The sequence below is a fragment of the Oenanthe melanoleuca genome, chromosome 2 (assembly GCF_029582105.1).
Source record: "Oenanthe melanoleuca isolate GR-GAL-2019-014 chromosome 2, OMel1.0, whole genome shotgun sequence".
Taxonomy (NCBI): Eukaryota; Metazoa; Chordata; class Aves; order Passeriformes; family Muscicapidae; genus Oenanthe; species Oenanthe melanoleuca.
In genome coordinates, this window is record NC_079335.1 from 147,017,759 (window position 1) to 147,035,813 (window position 18,055).

General features: G+C 45.7%; 1 protein-coding gene across 1 annotated transcript; it reads right to left on the reverse strand.

The window, feature by feature from the left end:
- Nucleotides 1-573: 573 nt before the first annotated feature.
- On the reverse strand, nucleotides 574-16,334 carry MYL3 (myosin light chain 3). Its single transcript, XM_056484357.1, has 7 exons — nucleotides 16,125-16,334; nucleotides 9,553-9,580; nucleotides 5,166-5,315; nucleotides 3,411-3,584; nucleotides 2,535-2,612; nucleotides 2,327-2,361; nucleotides 574-826 (listed from the first exon to the last, which is right to left on the reverse strand). The coding sequence occupies exons 1-6, from the start codon at nucleotides 16,245-16,247 to the stop codon at nucleotides 2,333-2,335; spliced, it is 582 nt and encodes a 193-aa protein (XP_056340332.1). The 5' UTR covers nucleotides 16,248-16,334; the 3' UTR covers nucleotides 574-826; nucleotides 2,327-2,332.
- Between the last annotated feature and the right edge of the window lie 1,721 nt (nucleotides 16,335-18,055).

The window sequence follows — 18,055 nt, forward strand, 5'->3', positions numbered from 1 at the left end:
TTTTTTTCCCTTGCTTTTTCAATTATTATTCCCCAGAAAAGGAGCTCTCTTAATCCATCTGATTTTCCACACTTCTCAACTTTCCTTGGCCTCTGCTGAGGTTTTCCTCAGGATTTCTTTCCCTTTTCCCCTTCCCTCACACAGACACGGGAACAATGAGGAAACAAAGATGTGGAAAATCCCATTTTTTACTGCAAAAATTCCAGGACCAGGATGTGTTTATTAGAACAATTTCCAATTTTCCTTTGGGGAAGACTTTTCCTTGTTTTCTAGGGAAATTATTGGAATGGGAAGGAATCCTCATGGAGAAAAGATGGATTTTAGCGAATTTTGCTTTAATTTGGGATTTTTTTTCCTTTTACATCCTTAATTTTCCATCTTCCAAAGCAGAGAAAAAAACATCAGCTAATTTCTGGGAATTCCACAGTTTTTCCCTAAGGATGAAGGATATTCCTGGGATTCATAGTGGTGTCCCATAAACATGGGGAAAAGGTGGAGTTTGGGATGGAAAAGGGGATCAATCATTTTTTTTGATCAATTGATTAATGAAAATAATTCCTCCCTTTTCCTCAATTTTGTATTTCTGTTTATATCCTTCATCCTAAAGAAATTCCCAGGGATTCATAGTTCACATTCCAGTTTCTTCCATTGGATCTCCACAGGATTCACACTTCCCATGGAGGAACAAGGCAAATTAAAGAAAAATATCCAAATATCTTCAGGGATTTAGACACAGTTTGGAGCTCTGGAATGGGAATCCGGGCTGGAAAACAAGGAGAAATTCCAGCACATGGAAATCCAAGGAATTGTTGGTGCTTATCTTGTCCTGAAAGATAAAGATATTTTTAAGAATTAGAGGAAAAACGAAGGAACAAACAATTCCACCAGGAATCACCCTCAGCTTATCAACAAGATCTGCCAGAACCCAGAATCATCCCAATCCCACAATCCCAGTGATGGAGAAAACATGGGAAGCAATCCCTAACACCTGGAGCCAATCCAGGTAAGAAAATTCCATTCAGAATAATCCAAATTCCCTCAGGAAATCTGGAGAAAAGGAAATCAGGAGAAAGGAATCTGTTTCATCCTGATGTGAAGTCACAGCTTCATCTTCTCTCCATCCCATGGGAATGGCCAAGGTTTGGAGCCATTCCTGAATTTTGGGCTCAGCTCCAGATTCCCACCGAGTTCAGATCCTGGGACAAGGAACCTTCACTCCTTCCACTGGTGACACCTCTGAGGCTCATTGGCACATCCCAGGAATGTTCATTTCCTGGGAATCACAAGCTCCCAGCCCCCTTTCCAAACCCACCAGAAGCAAAATTGCTTCCCAGCCCTGTTCCAGTTTTCCAGCTTCCCAGATTTCCATGCTCACGTCGGCTGATGTTGGTTCCCATTGGAATGGGAATTTCCCATGGTTGGATTAAGGATTGAAAACATCCCTAAAAAACAGACTGGGCTCCTGATCTTTGCTCTCAAAATCTGGGAACCAGTTGGAAAAGTCCAAATTCAAATGTAAATGTCTTAAGGGGAAAAAAAAAATGGATTCTAATAGGAAAAGAATAGAAGTAAAGGGAAAAAAAAACCAAACCGAATCTGGTTATTTTTTAGCTTGTTTATATTTTGTTAAGTTATATCTTGGAACAAAATTCCCGAAAAACCTGGATGTGACTCTTACTTAACCCAGAATCAAAAGTCACCACAGCACAGCCAGGTCAGCTCCAAAACCAAACCAAAGCCAGGCCTAAAAATAAACCAGAGCCAAGGGAAAAGCCTAAAAACAAACCAAGGAAACCCAAAACATCCAGCCCAAACCTGAGAGCAGCTTTTCCCAGGATATCAGCAGAGATGGATTGGTCAGATCCTTCCCCAAGAGCTGAGCAAGGAGAAAAGCCAGGGAACGCCAGACAAAGGCACTGGGCACCTTTCCCAGTAAAACTGGGATAAACCCAGCCCAGGAACTGCTGGAAACAAAGCCCAGCTCCTTTGAGATGCCCTCAGTGGTGCCGTGGTTTGGGTGTCTGGGACAAAGCTCCAACCTTTTCCTGGAAAACCAATCCATTGTCGGGAGATGGTGGGAGCTGGGTTTGTAGAAACCACTAATTGTTCTCACAGTGCTGTAAACATCCCTGATTCCTTCTTATCTCTTCTCCTTGTATTTTTTCCCCTCTCTCCTCGTTAGCTCAATTCTATTTCCTTGCTTCTTTAGGAGTTTGGGAGCAGGGATTTGTAAATGCACATGGGAAATATTTATTCTTGGAAGTTTCCAGTGAATCCTAAAGGAATGAGGATGTGGAAATCCAGGAGAGGGGCAGAGGAGACTCACCTGGGCTCAGTTAGCCATGATGTGTTTCACAAAAGCTGGAAAAAAGAAAGGAAGAACAATCAGTTATCCTATGGAAAACATAATTAACTTTCATAGATGGGGTTTATCAGAATTATAGACTCAGAATTGGGCTAAAATTTGGAAATTTTGTTCCAGATTTAAACTTTCCTGGGGATATTTTAAAGAAGCCTTCAGGGGTCCCACCCACCTTCGTAGTTGATGCAGCCATTGGCATCTTCCTGCCCAGCCATCAATTTATCCACTTCCTCCTCAGTCAGCCTCTCCCCTGCACGGAAAACAAAATCCCTGGATCAAAATCCCGGATTTAGGAATGTGGGAATCTCCTGAAGAGCACAAATGGAGCGAGAGAGAAAAGAGGGAGGTTTCTCCTGCAGGGAATTTGGGGTGCTGACCATGGGAAAAGCTCCTTTTGGAGTGCAAACGTGATACAAATTCCAAATCTGGATCCAAATTTGAGAGTAAATTTGATCCAAAATCCAGAAAGACAGGAAAAATAAGGAAACCCACAGGATATTATGGGCACAAGTCATTTTCCTAAGAATAAGCTTGGTCCAAGTGCCAAATCTTCAAGGTTTCGGTCAGTTTTAACCAAGTCCTGAGGAAAAAATCTCTCAGTGAAATGTCAGTTCCACTCTGAGTTTGAGGTTCCAGAAGATTCCAAGGTCAAAATTGGGATTTTGGTATGGATCAGTGAAGGATTTAATTAGATTTAATTTTATTAGTTGAATATTTGTAAGGCTTTGTTTTGGTGAAGCAGAACAGAGACAAACCAATAGTTGGGATTGTGAATTTTGGGATGATTTATGGTGATGGGAATTTAATATTTATTGAAGAAATCAACCACAACAGGAATGAGGGAGGGAGAGGAAAAGGGAGGGATGGAAACACCTCTTGGAATTGCCGAAAAATGGGGACAAACCAAGGGAACAGCTGGGGTCGGAAATATTGGGACAACTTTATGGCGATGCAGGAATGAGACATTCCCAGGAGAAACAAAACACGAAGGGGAGGGAGGGAGGGAGAAAAGGAGGGATGGGAATTCCCAAGGGAAGGATTTCCTCACCCAGCGTGGCCAGGACGTGGCGGAGCTCGGCGCCCATGACCGTCCCGTTGCCCTCCTTGTCGAACACCCGCAGCCCCTCCACGAAATCCTCGTAGGTCCCCGTGTCCTTGGTCTTGGCAATGTGCTGGAGCATGGGCAGGAAGGTCTCAAAGTCGATCATCTTGGAATTCATCTCTGGGAAGCACGGGGGAAACGGGAGTTGGTGGAGGATTCATGGTAAAAAACGCGGGGTGTCCAGCACGAGCGCGGAAATGTGGGGTAAATGTTGGGTAAAGGGAGAGAAGAGCCTGGAAATGGGAGTTTGGGAGGATTCTGGGAATATTTGGGAATTAACTGTGGGATATCCAGCATGAGCACAGAAATGTGGGGATAAATGTTGGGTAAAGGGAGAGAAGAGCCTGGAAATGGGAGTTTGGGAGGATTCTGGGAATATTTGGGAATAGACCATGGGATATCCAGCATGAGCACAGAAATGTGGGGGTAAATGTTGGGTAAAGGGAGAGAAGAGCCTGGAAATGGGAGTTTGGGAGGATTCTGGGAATTTGGGAATTAACTGTGGGATATCCAGCATGAGCACAGAAATGTGGGGATAAATCTTGGATGAAGCAAGAGAAGAGCCTGGAAATGGAAGTTTGGGAGGATTCATGGTATAAACCGTGGGATATCGAGCATGAGCATGGAAATTTGGGGATGAATGTTGGGTAAAAGGAGGGAAGAGCCTGGAAATGGGAGTTTGGGAGGATTTTTGGGAATTAAATTCAGGATATCCATTGTGAGGGCAGAACTGTGGGGATGAAGTTTGGATAAAGGGAGAGAAGAGCCTGGAAATGGAGGTTTGGGAGGATTCATGGTATAAACCGTGGGATATCCAGCATGAGCACAGAAATTTGGGGATAATCCTGGATAAAGGGAGAGAAGAGCCTGGAAATGGGAGTTTGGGAGGATTTTGGGAATATTTGGGAATTAACTGTGGGATATCCAGCATGAGCACGGAAATGTGGGGATGAAGTTTGGATAAAGGGAGAGAAGAGCCTGGAAATGGAAGTTTGGGAGGATTCTGGGAGATTTGGGAATAATGATGGAATATGTACTGTGAGGGCAGAACTCTGGTGATGAATTCCAGGTTAAGAGAGAAAAGAGTGTGGGAATGGAGGTTTGGGAGGATTCTTGGGAATTAAATTCAGGATATCCATTGTGAGGGCAGAACTGAGGGGATGAAGTTTGGATAAAGGGAGAGAAGAGCCTGGAAATGGAAGTTTGGGATGATTCTGGGATAGCTGGGAATTAACTTTGGGATATCCAGCATGAGCACAGAACTGTAGAGATAAATCTTGGATAAAATGGAGAGAAGAACATGGAAATATGGAATACAGAAGGACATCACTGCAATCCTTACAGGCCTTCCCACCCATCTTTTTGGGAAACAATCCATGTCCTTATATCCAGGTTTCCCTGGATGTGTTGGAAATATCCAACATTTAGGAAAAACACAAATTCCTCCATAAATACCATTTAAAAGCCAAAAAAATTGTTGTTTTGAGCCACATTGATACCCAATGTTAAATTAATTAATTCCCCTCAATTTGGGACAATTATCTTGACTGCCAGACCAAATTTTCCTCCTTTTTTGCGGGCAATTCCAGAAGCTGCTCCACATCCTGGAGTTACTCCACGCTTAGAAAATGGAGAGCTCGCCTTCTCCAGGAATAATTCTGGGAGCTCCCTTTCCCAAAACAAATGGAGAGGGCCACCAACCTTCAGGTTTGGGTCTGCCAAGCAGTTTCATGACCTCAGCCTGGGTGGGGTTCTGCCCCAAAGCCCTCAGGACGTCTCCACATTGGGCATAGGTGATTTTCATCTCTGATTTGGGCGTCCGGTCGAAAAGGGAAAACGCTTCCTTAAATTCTGCAAGGGAAAAAAAGAGAAATTCACTCCGTGCTCCCTCGGAGGAAGAGAAATCCAATCTAAACCTTTCCCTTGCTGAGTGCCTGAGTGTTTAATTTTGTGGTTTGGGAAAAATTTGGATGGGTTTTGTTATCTCTGATGTTTGTGTTCCTCCTTCTCTCCGTTTTCCGGTTCCACCGGGGAATGGGATTGGAAAGGTCAAAATGCTTCTCCCGTGGTATTTCCGTCTCAGTTAACAGCAGAAAGTGGAAAACAGGAGAAGTCGTTGGCCTTGGGAGCTTTTCCAGCTCAGGGAGGCTCAGGATTCATCAGCAGCTCTGCTCATGGGAGAACCAAATCTTGGATGAAACTTTGGATACTTGGAGAGATCTGACCCAGCACCCAGAGCTCCAGGAGCAGCTCTAGGAGCTGGAAATGGGATATGCCAGGGAAAAACACTGGGATTATCACCCAGCAAGCAGTGTGCAAGAGGGGGAAGCTGCATGGAAATCCCAGAATCCCAGGATGGGTCAGGCTGGGAGGGACCAGAGCAGGGCAGCTGGTGGCACCTCCCTGCTCCAGCAGGGCCATCCCAGAGCAGGGCTCAGGATGACACCCAGAGAATTCTGGAGTATCCAGGGAGGAGAGTCCAGCCCCTCTCAGGTCTCTGTTCCAGCTCGGTCCCTGCCCAGGGCAGTTCTGCCTCCTGTGCAGGGGCAATTCCTGGGAGCAGTCCCTGCCCGTTCCTCTGGTGCCACTGCTGGGCCCCGGAGCAGAGCCTGGGCCTGCTCTGACCCTCCCTGCACACAGGGACATCCAGGGACATTCAGGGACATCCAGGAACATACAGGGACAGACAGGGACACCCAAGGACAGACAGGGACAGACAGCGATACCCAGGGACAGCCAGGGACACACAGGGACAGCCAGGGACAGCCAGGGACACACAGGGACACTCAGGGACACTCAGGGACACACAGGGACACTCAGGGACACACAGGGACACCCAGGGACAGACAGGGACAGACAGGGACAGACAGGGATACCCAAGGACAGACACGGACAGACAGCGATACCCAGGGACAGCCAGGGACATCCAGGAACATACAGGGACAGACAGGGACAGACAGGGGACACACAGGGACAGAGACATCCAGGAACATACAGGGACAGACAGGGACAGACAGGGACAGACAGGGACAGACAGTGATATCCAGGGACAGCCAGGGACACACAGGGACAGCCAGGGACACACAGGGACAGACAGGGACAGACAGGGATACCCAAGGACAGCCAGGGACAGACAGGGACACATGGGGACACTGAGGGACAGAGAGGGACAGACAGGGACAGACAGGAACCCCCAGGCACAGAGAGATACACAAGGGGACACTGAGGGACAGGGGCACGGACAGGCACAAATGGGGACACACAGGGACATTCAGGGGTACCCAGGGACAGACAGGGACATTTCCCTCACAGGTTTCCATCCCCCTCAGCTGAGTCCCTCCCTCCTGTGAGGAGCAGGATCCTGGCGCCAGCATTCCCACAGGAGAGGGTCTCCTTCCCACCACTCATTTCCTGTGGATGTGGAGCTCCAGGACATTGGATGCTGGACTTGGGGATCAATGCTGGGTTGGGATCAATGGTCTTAAGGATCTTTTCCAAATGGAATGATTCCATGATTCTCATGGATCCAGCACAGGCCTCCCCAGACACTCCAGCTCCTCAGGCTCTCCTTTCCCTGCTGGAATTGCAGGGTCAGAGGAGGATCCCAGGGAGCAGCTGTTATCCTTTATTGTTATCCTTTAACTTCATCCTTTATCCTTTAACTTCATCCTTTATCTTTTAATTTTATCCTTTATTGGTATCCTTTAACTTCATCCTTTTCCCTTTAACTTCATCCTTTATCCTTCAACTTCATTCTTTATCCTTTAACTTCATCCTTTATCCTTTAACTTTATCCTTTAATTTTATCCTTTATCCTTTAACTTCATCCTTAATCCTTTAACTTCTCTGTTATCCTTGACTTCCCAGTGCACCCTCCACAACTGATCACAAAAATCCCCTTGGCTTTAATTCCCTGGATCTGCCCCTTGTGCTGCTGTTACTTTTCCACCTTAATTTCCTTCCCATTTTTCCAAACTCTGGGAGATTATCCTCTTTCCCCTAAATCCTGATTCATGCAACCATTCAGCCACACACTCTGCACCCCAGATTTTCTCTGTCTTCCCCAATTTCTTCTCTTCGTTCCATCTCCCCTTTTTTCTTTCTTTTCCTTTGTTTCTTTCCCTCTGTCCTTCCCTTCCTTGAGTTTTCCTGGATTTTCCTCTCCTCCTTTCTCCCTCCCTTTCCATTTTGATGATTCCACTCCAATTTTCCTCATTTCCTTCCTCGTCCAACACTTCCAATCAACACCGACCTTTTAATTTGGGGCTAATAAACCTTCCCTTGTTTTCTTCTTTGCTCCTCTCCCTGCCCCTCTCTCCTCCCCCGGAGGGTTTTCCCTCCTGTCCCTGGGCAGAGCCCGGATCCCTTTCCAGCCCCTCATTCCAGCAGAGGGCAATCGTGGATTTTCCTGGCAGTGCAGTGGGGCAGAGTCCCCTCTCCAGCTCCTTTCCTGGGGGATCTCACAGCCGAGGAATAATGAGGAATAATGAGGAATATTCCACATCCCTGAGCTCCTCACCCATCGCCATCCCCAACTCCCTGAGTGCTGAGCTCCATCTCCTGAAGATTCCCAATTCCTGACAGCTCCATTTCCAAGGGTTTGGGGTTTTTTTAGTGGTTTTTTTTTTCTTTACTATTTTAATCTTTTCATTTGCATTTGCTGACTCCGTGAAATTCCTCTCCAAGCACCAAAACCACCTCGGTGTCCTTTGCCCTCCCTGTGGCCAGGAACCCTCTGGCAGGAGCAAAGGATATTTTCAGATTCCTAATTTCAGCCTCTCTGCCCATCTGGAACAGCTCCTGTTCCCCCTTTTCCAGCAATTCTGGGAGCTGAGGAGACCCAAATCCAGGATTCTGAACAGACATTGCCACGAGGGGTGGGTTTTGCAGGACACATAAAAATGGGGATGTTCCACAAAGCTTCACCCCAGACCATCAATTCTCCTCCTGGAGCAACATTGTGGGGACCAAAACATCCCCCCTGAATCCTTCCAGGGAATCCTTTGTTCCCCACAACCTTTCCCTTGGCAAAAAGAAGGAATTTGGGGGGGGAATTAAAAGCCCTTGAGGTGCTGCATTTGGGATCAGCTGCCAGAACCCAAATTAATGGTGACAGAGCAGGAATATCCAGCCCAGAGGATGCAATTCCTGCAGCTTTGGGAACAAATTGACAAATCCAACCTTCCTGACACACCTGGATCCTCCTCGGGTCAGCAGGGGAAGACAAAGGAGGTGATAATTAAACATCTCTCCTCTCTGATTGATTTTCCCCTGTTCTAATTAACCTCTCCCACAATTCCATTTTTTAGGGGCTCTCCCGAGGGTTTAAAGAACAAAGGCAAATCCTGCCAGATGTTTGATTCCATCCATCAATTATCCCATAAAACCCAGGCTGCTTTTTGAGGGAAAAGGGGACAGCTGCAGTCCCAGGGTTCCCAGGACTTCAGGCAGGAGGTTTTGGGATCAGTTTCTTGAGCTGGGACAAAGGGTTTGGAAATTGATGCTGATGTTTGGCTTTGAAAGGATAAAGAAATTCCATGCCCGGCTTTATTTGCTGGATTTGGGAGAGCTGGAACACATTAAGTTCTGATGGAAGGCAGGAGAAATGCTCTGAAGCAGAGTTGAGGGTTTTCCTTTGAAAATATTGGTATTTGTGGGGTCTTTTTCACTAAAGAAAAAAACTGTATTTGGGCTGCTTTGGGGGTGTAACTCCTGGAAATGGGACATGAATTCCCTGCTTTTGTTTTTTTGTTGGTTTGGTTTTTTTTTGTTTGTTTTGTTTTGTTTTGTTTTGTTTTGTTTTTGTTTTGTTTTTTTGGTTTTTTTTTTTTTTTTTTTTGTTTGTTTGTTTGTTTGTTTGTTTGTTTGGGGTTTTTTTTGTTTGTTTGTTTGTGTGCTTGTTTATTTGTTTGGTTTTTTGGGTTTGGTTTGTTTTTTTGTTTTTTTTTTTTTTTGAGGAAGAGTGGAAGAAAAACCAGAAATTTAAGCTCAGCCTTCCCAAAATTGTTCCAATATCCCAGCCCTGCTCATCCCAGCACTTCCCAGGGATGGATTTACTGGGGCCAGAAGAGAAAAAAATCTTCCTCACCTTCGATCTGGTCAGGGGTGAATTCCACCTGGAAGAGACAAAAACAAGAGAAGAAAACTGATAAGAAGGGGGGAAAAAAATGAATCAGATAAGAAGAAGTTGGTTTACTCTCAGTTTTATGACCCCAGGGGGTTGGGAGGCCCATGAAGGATTCACCTCCCACTATCCCAGGTTGCTCCAAGCCCTGCCCAACCTGCCCTTGGACACACAGGAGAAGTTCAGGTAAATTATATAAATTATATAAATTATATAAATTATATAAATATTGGGAAAAAAAATCTTCCCAGGCCTGGCACAACAGAGGTGGAGCCTCCATTCCTGGGGGGATTTAAAATCTGTGTGGATGTGGCACCTGGGGACAATGCTGGCCTTGGCAGGGCTGTTAGAATTAGGAATTAATTGGAATTAATTGTTGGATCTGATGATCTTTGAGGACTATTCCACCCTAAATGTGTCCATGACTGTACATCCCCCTTTTCCTTGGAAGGACACTAGGATGGCTTCCCTTGGGATTTTTATTGTGGGAAACATCCCAGCAGAAGGGATCTGCTTCAGAAGAACTGAGTTTTCCCTGGTTTTTGTTGGTTTTTTTTTCCATTTGGAATGGAGATTTTAAAGCCAGGACATTCCCATCCAAGGCTCCCAGTGGTGAGGTCTGGTCCAAATCCATATGGGAAACAGAGCAATTCCCATTTTTGTCCTGCCCTGACGTAGAGACATCCATGAGGACATCACCCATCCAAATCCAAACTTTTCCATCAGTGCAATCCCAGTTTTCCCATCTCCACCAGCCCTGGCTTTAGGGAATCATCACTGGTGGCATCAGCTGGATCCTCTCCCTGGTTTTGTCCTGGAGGCTCCAGGAGGGATTAACTCCCCCCTTGGCCCTGCTGACGTCATTCACAACTTCCAACCTCCTGGAATTTTTTTATTTTTATTGTGTCCCTCCACACTGAGCCAGGCATGGCTAAACCTGACATCAGTCCTATTAATAAATCTGGTGTCACCCAGCAGTCAGGGGCTGAAGCATTTAGACAATGGAGCCCTTCCAAGAGTGAAAGAACATTCCTGGTTTTTCATAGGACACTGAGGAATCCAGAGATGAACAGCAGGATTTTCTCTTGGCCATGGCAGGGATAGTTTGGGAGGAAGAGGAGGTTGGATTTTAGGGGGTTTTTTTCATTCATTTATTTTGTTGGATTTTTTTTTTTTTTTTTTTTTTTTTTGAGTGGGGATTGCTTGGTTGGGATTTTTGTTGTTGTTGTTGTTGTTGTTTTGTTTTTTTTTTTTTTTTTTACTGTTCCCTTGGGACACTGATTCAGGAGACAGAAATGCAGGAGCTGGAAAGAGGCCAGGAAAACCATCAGGATCCTGGGGTTGAGGTTACATTTGGATTTCACCATCCTGTGGGGTTTTTTTTCTTCCACTAAAACCTTTTTAATCCTATTAATACACAACATTCCCATCATCTCCTCTCCCATCACGTCCCACAGTAATTATGATGGATATTAACTCCTCCAATCCATGGATGAACATTGATCCAGTCTCCAACAGCTCCAGCCCTCCAAAGAGAAGGGAAGTAAAACCAGAAATCAACCCTTAATTCCAGCTTGAATTCCAAAGTGAAATATTTCAGGAATAGGAAAACGAGGCAGAATCTTTGTCAAGGTCAGGCAGAGGTTGCTGCTGTATAAAAACCCCATTAAATTATTCCTTATTTTCTGTCTGCTCTTAAAATTCCAGAGGGCAGGGTTGGATGGATATTGGGAAGGAATTCCTGGCTGGGATGGAATTCCCAGAGCAGCTGTGGCTGCCCCTGGATCCCTGGAAATGTCCAAGGCCAGGCTGGATGGAGCTTGGGGCAGCTGGGACAGTGGGAAGTGTCCCTGTTATGGCAGGGATGGATTGGGATGATCATTAAGGTCCCTTCCAACCCAAAATTTCTGGGATTCTATAATTTTCCTCAGTTCTGAAGTTTTGGCCCCTTTGGAAGTGGGACTGGGTTCCAGAAGGATTATTTTGGGAATGCTGTGCCTGCCAGCTTTGGGAAACAAAAGCAGAGCTCTCCTGTCACCACCTTACCCCGTTCCCCCAGTGCCTCTGGGGCAGCTCATTCCTGTTGATTTTTCAGGACAGTTCCAGGACATTTCAAAGAGCTCCAGCTCCTGGAGCTGGGTTTTGCCCGAGGATGGAAGGGTCTGGAAGCTGGAATTATTCCTTCCCTAGGATGGGATTCAACTGAGCAATCCAATCCATGGAAATCAAGAAAATCAATCAACCCATTCATCCCAAGTTTCCCTTTCCCAGCCTCACGTGCAGCACTCCCAGCCTTTGGAATGCTCCAAGCTCTGCAGCAGAACAGGCAGATCCAGCAGGATTCACCATTCCTGCTGCTGCTCCCACCCTGGATGCTGTCCCACCTCTCCATGCAGAAAAAGGGAAGAAGATTTTCCTTTCCATCCCTGCAGGGCTTTCCAGGGCCAACAGAATTGCCAGGTTGGAAGAGAATTCCAAGATCATGGAGTCCAACCCATCCCAACACCTGAACTAACCCATGGCACTGAGTGGCACATCCAGATTTTTATAAACACATCCAGGGGTGGTGACTCCACCACCTCCCTGGGCAAAACATTCCAATACTTTATTATTCTTTCCATAATAAACTTATTCCTGATATCCAACTTATAATTCCCTTGGTGTGTCTGGTTGTGCCAGTGCTGCCTGGAGAAACCCAACCCCACTGAGCACAAACACCTTTCAGGGGGTTACAGAGAGTGATCAGGTCACCCTGAGCCTCCTTTTCTCTGGAATAAACACCCTGAGCCTCCTTTTCTCTGGAATAAACACCCTGAGCCTCCTTTTCTCTGGAATAAACTCCCTCAGTGATCCCCACAGGGTTTGTGCTCCAAGCCCCTCACCAGCCTCGTTCCTCCTCAAGCATCTCAAATCCTTCCAAATAAAAAAAATAATTAAAAATACCATTCAGCTGCACCTATGAAATTGTACCAATTTCTCTGTGAAATTTGCCTCATTTTTCCATTGGAAAGTTCTTCCAGAGGTTCTCATGGAATCAGAGCTGCTCAACAATCTTAGTTCAGGAACGTTTCAATGACGTTTCCACCCAACCTTGAGATCCTGGTGCTCCCCAAAAATAATTCCTGGCTGTGTTTTTACCCCAGGAAAACACAGAAAATGTGAATTTATCACGGATAACTATGGAAAACTATGTCCCTTCCAGGTCCTATTCCAGCTGTCTCCACGTGGATTTTTATCCTGGTCACCTCATCCAACTTTAACCACCGAAATGCTGCCACCCAAATTCCCAAAAATTCCCAAATTCCCACCTCATCTCCCTTTATCCCAGCTCAGCCTCTCCCCAGGGTGACTCAGTCCACCCAGATTTAGGAGTTTGGCACCACCCCAAGGGATGAATTTCCAGAGATTTTCTCCCTGTTCCGTATTGAGGAGTTCAATCCAATGATCCATTTTCCCCTGGCTAAAGCTCAAGGAGCCATTCCCACTTTGTGTGTCCTTAAAAACCATCAATTGATCCCTTTTTTTCAGATTATTTTTCATGGAAGCAAAATATATTCCTGGGAAAATGCACCTCCCTTTTAAAGATCTTCCAGGTGGGAATTAATTCAACATATGGAAAAGACAAATTTTTTGTTACCAAATTTTTTCAGGATAATTTATTCCTCAAAATAAAAAGTTCAGGGATCAGCCTAAAAAAACATTTCTTTAAAAAATGCTTTCCAAGGAATGAGCCCAACTCTTCTGGAAAAGGCAGAAATAAATCCCCCAAAACCTCTTTTGGGTGAGTTGCAAACAACTTCCAATTGCACCCACTCTTGGAAATTTGGGAAATCTTTGGAATGTTGAAAATTTTGGAGCGTTGGATCAAATCCAATGGGAATTGGCGTGTGAGAAACAGCAAAAATTTGGGATAATGGTTTTAGTAAGGGATGGATCCCACATTTAGGGCCCTGGGAGTGGAATCCAAACAAAAACAAAAAAAAAACAGACTGGGAGCATCCAAAAGTGAGAGAAAAAAAATGTAATTTTTTGATGATGTAATTCCAGGTGCCAAATAAAATCCTGGGATAATTATCAGCACTGGGAGAGGCAGGAAAATTCCTACAAGGAATTTCCTACCACAGGAATATTCTGGTGTTGAGACTTTTTAGTGGTTAAAAAAAAAAAGTCCCAAAATTCCAAACACAACCAGTAAAATCTGTGAAGAAATAGAAATATTTTGAGAATAGAAATAATTTGAGAATAGAAATAATTTGAGAATAGATATATTTTGGGACATGCCCATAAAATGATGGATTTTGAACATTTTGTTTGGATGAAAGTTTTTTTTTTTCAACTTTTTTTTTATCCATAGATTATGGAAATAAGAATGGATTTCATCCTGCAGTGCAGATATTCAGATAATTGGAGAATTTTAATTAAAGCATTTTTCCAAACATTGGAAATTAAAGAATTTCCAGGAAATATCCTCTCCCCTTTCTGTGAGTTTGGGGGAAAAAAAACGCCCCAGACTCCAACTCTGTATTTCCCAATTTCCCAGATCTAATATTTGGGAATGGGATATTCCCTAAGGAGTGGAAGGAATGTTCTCACAGCAGCACTGGATTGGGATTTGTTTCTTTTTTAGGAATTCCAGACAAACTTTTAGTACCTTAAAAGTGGGTTAAGAACTCTGTAATTTATATAATATTTGTAATATATGTAACTTTCATAATTCCAAATTATGATGAGGGGAAAAATAAAAATTTCCACAAAAAGTACAAATTTTCCCAAACAAGAGTAAAATAAATAGTATTTTACATAGTAAATTAAATAGTAAAATAAAGAGTATTTTGAAAAAATGCAAGAATTAATTTTTCCCAAGACAAAAAGAAATTTGTGGAGTATGGAATTGTTTTGATTAATAATAAAGATTTTTTTTTTTTTTTTCTTTTTTTTTTTTCTTTTTTTTTTTTTTTTTTTTTTTTTTTTTTTTTTTTTTTTTTCCGAGTGATGCCAATTTGGGTTTGGGTTTTTTTTTAATGCTGCCCTTGATCCCACAATGTGCCAGAATCCCAGTGGATATTCCCACAAAGTCTCAGTGCCCTGGCTGGAGCTCCCTGTGCCCCCAAGGGAAGCAATTCCCTTTGTCCCTGTCCTTTTCCTGGAATGTTGAGCACAGAGCTGGATCCTATCACAAATTTCATTCTCAAGGTCATGGGATTGTTCTGGGAGCACAGCACCAACTCTGGAATCATTCCCTTCAAAACTTCCCCAAAATTTAATTCCTCAGGATTTGATTTCTTGATATGTTACAGATAATTTCTTTTTTCAGCAATATATAAAGATTTACAGGGAATTTGGGATTCAAGGCAGGAAAACGCCCAACCCCCCCCCCCAGTTTGTCCCAAATCCTGAGCTGCAGGACTCGGTCCCATGTGGAAGAGGAAAAGGATTTAATCACTGAGGAGACAAAGCAACTTATTCCCTTTTTCACAAAATTCCCATGTTTTCCTGAGGGGAAACTGCATTTTGAGAATACAGAGATATTTATCAGTTGGGAATGTCCAGCTTGGAGAAGGGGAGGCTCCAGGGAATCCTCAGAGCCCCTGGAGAGGGACTGGGGACAAGGGATGGAGGGACAGGACACAGGGAATGGCTTCAAAGTGCAAGGGAGAATGTTTAGGGATTTTGGGAAGGAATTCCTGGCTGGGATGGAATTCCCAGAGAAGCTGTGGCTGCCCCTGGATCCCTGGAAGTGCCCAAGGCCAGGCTGGACACTGGGGCTGGAGCTGGGATAGTGGAAGTTGTCCCTGCCCAAGGAATGGGATTAAAGTCCAAACCCTTCCAGGATTCTGGGATTCCCTGATCCTGGGATTATCTGCTTCAAATTCCCTCTAAAAAGAGATCCCACAAAACTCCTCTTCATTTTCCAAAGGCAATGTCCTTTCCCAAAGGACAATTCCCAAGGGACAATCCTTTTTCCCAAAGGACAATTCCTAAAGGACAATTCCCAAAGGATAATCCTTTTCCCCAAAGGACAATTCCCAAAGGACAGTATTTTTTCCCAAAAGACAATTCCCAAAGGACAATTCCCAAGGGACAATCCTTTTTCCCAAAGGACAGTTCCCAAAGGGCAATTCCCAAAGGACAGTATTTTTTCCCAAAAGACAATTCCCAAGGGACAATCCTTTATCCCAAAGGACAATCCTTTTTCCCAAAAGACAATTCCCAAAGGACAGTATTTTTTCCCAAAGGACAATTCCCAAGGGACAATCTCTTTTCCCAAAGGACAATTCCTAAAGGACAATCCTTTTTCCCAAAGGACAATTCCTAAAGGACAATTCCCAAAGGATAATCCTTTTTCCCAAAGGACAATTCCTAAAGGACAATTCCCAAGGGACAATCCTTTTCCCCAAAGGACAAAGAAATCCTCCCGTGCCTTGCAGAGTTCATCCCTGATGGGACATTTACTTTACCCAATTCCCAGCTAATTTTTGAGGATCTCCCCTCCCAGTATCCCCCAGCTCCAACCCCCCATGGATCAATCCACCTACTTTGACTGAAGCCGGGTTAAATTCCACTTCTTTTTTGGGCTCTGGCTCCGCTGGTTTAGGCGCTGGCTTGGGCTCTTCCTTCTTAGGCTCGGCCTTCTTAGGCTCAGGCTTCTTGGGAGCCATGGCTGGTTTGGGAAGGAGAGGAGAGGGCTGGAAAGGCAGGAGAGAGGAGCTGGTGCAGGAGGAATCCCGGGCTGGGTGGGTTTTATCCCCTCTGGAAGTGCCACATTGTCCCTCCCCGACCTGTCACATGCCAGCGCTCACAATGGGGCTATAAAAGGACAAGACTGGCCCCGGCTATTTTGGATCCTGCCCTGGATCCTGCCCTTGGATGTGGCATTGTTCCCAATTAACACTTCCATGGAAAAGGGATTTTGGGGGGGGGTTTAGGCCGAGCCTGGCGCCCGCTCAAACATTTTTGCTGTGCAGGGACAAGGGGGAGGCTGGGTCACGATCCAGGTGCTCTGATGGGTTTGATCCATGCCAGGGTGACATTCCCAGCCCCAAATACTGAGTGACATTCCCAGCCCCTAAGTGACATTCCCAGCTCCTGAGTGACATTCCCAAATCCTGAGTGACATTCCCAAATCCTGAGTGACATTCCCAGCCCCAAAGTGACATTCCCAGCTCCTGAGTGACATTCCCAAATCCTGAGTGACATTCCCAGCCCCAAAGTGACATTCCCAGCTCCTGAGTGACATTCCCAGCCCCAAAGTGACATTCCCAAATCCTGAGTGACATTCCCAGCCCCTAAGTGACATTCCCAGCCCCAAAGTGACATTCCCAACTCCAGTGACATTCCCAAATCCTGAGTGACATTCCCAGCCCCTAAGTGCCATTCCCAGCTCCAGTGACATTCCCAGTTCCAGTTCCATTCCCAGTCCCAGTGCCATTCCCAACTCCTGAGTGACATTCCCAGTTCCAGTGCCATTCCCAGCCCCAGTGCCATTCCCAGCCCCAGTGCCATTCCCAGTTCCAGTTCCATTCCCAGCTCCAGTTCCATTCCCAGTTCCAGTGCCATTCCCAGCTCCAGTTCCATTCCCAGTTCCAGTTCCATTCCCAGCTCCAGTGCCATTCCCAGTTCCAGTGCCATTCCCAGCTCCAGTTCCATTCCCAGCTCCAGTTCCATTCCCAGTTCCAGTGCCATTCCCAGCTCCAGTTCCATTCCCAGCTCCAGTTCCATTCCCAGTTCCAGTGCCATTCCCCGCTCCAGTTCCATTCCCAGCTCCAGTGCCATTCCCATCTCCAGTGCCATTCCCAGCTCCAGTTCCATTCCCAGTTCCAGTGCCATTCCCAGCTCCAGTTCCATTCCCAGCTCCAGTTCCATTCCCAGCTCCAGTTCCATTCCCAGCTCCAGTGCCATTCCCAGCTCCAGTTCCATTCCCAGCTCCAGTTCCATTCCCAGTTCCAGTTCCATTCCCAGTTCCAGTGCCATTCCCAGCTCCAGTGCCATTCCCATCTCCAGTGCCATTCCCAGCTCCAGTGCCATTCCCAGCTCCAGTTCCATTCCCAGCTCCAGTTCCATTCCCAGCTCCAGTGCCATTCCCAGCTCCAGTTCCATTCCCAGCTCCAGTTCCATTCCCAGCTCCAGTTCCATTCCCAGTTCCAGTTCCATTCCCAGTTCCAGTGCCATTCCCAGCTCCAGTGCCATTCCCATCTCCAGTGCCATTCCCAGCTCCAGTTCCATTCCCAGCTCCAGTTCCATTCCCAGCTCCAGTTCCATTCCCAGCCCCAGTTCCATTCCCAGTTCCAGTGCCATTCCCAACTCCAGTGCCATTCCCAGTTCCAGTTCCATTCCCAGCTCCAGTGCCATTCCCAGCCCCAGTGCCATTCCCAGCTCCAGTTCCATTCCCAGCTCCAGTGCCATTCCCAGCTCCAGTTCCATTCCCAGCTCCAGTGCCATTCCCAGCCCCAGTGCCATTCCCAGCCCC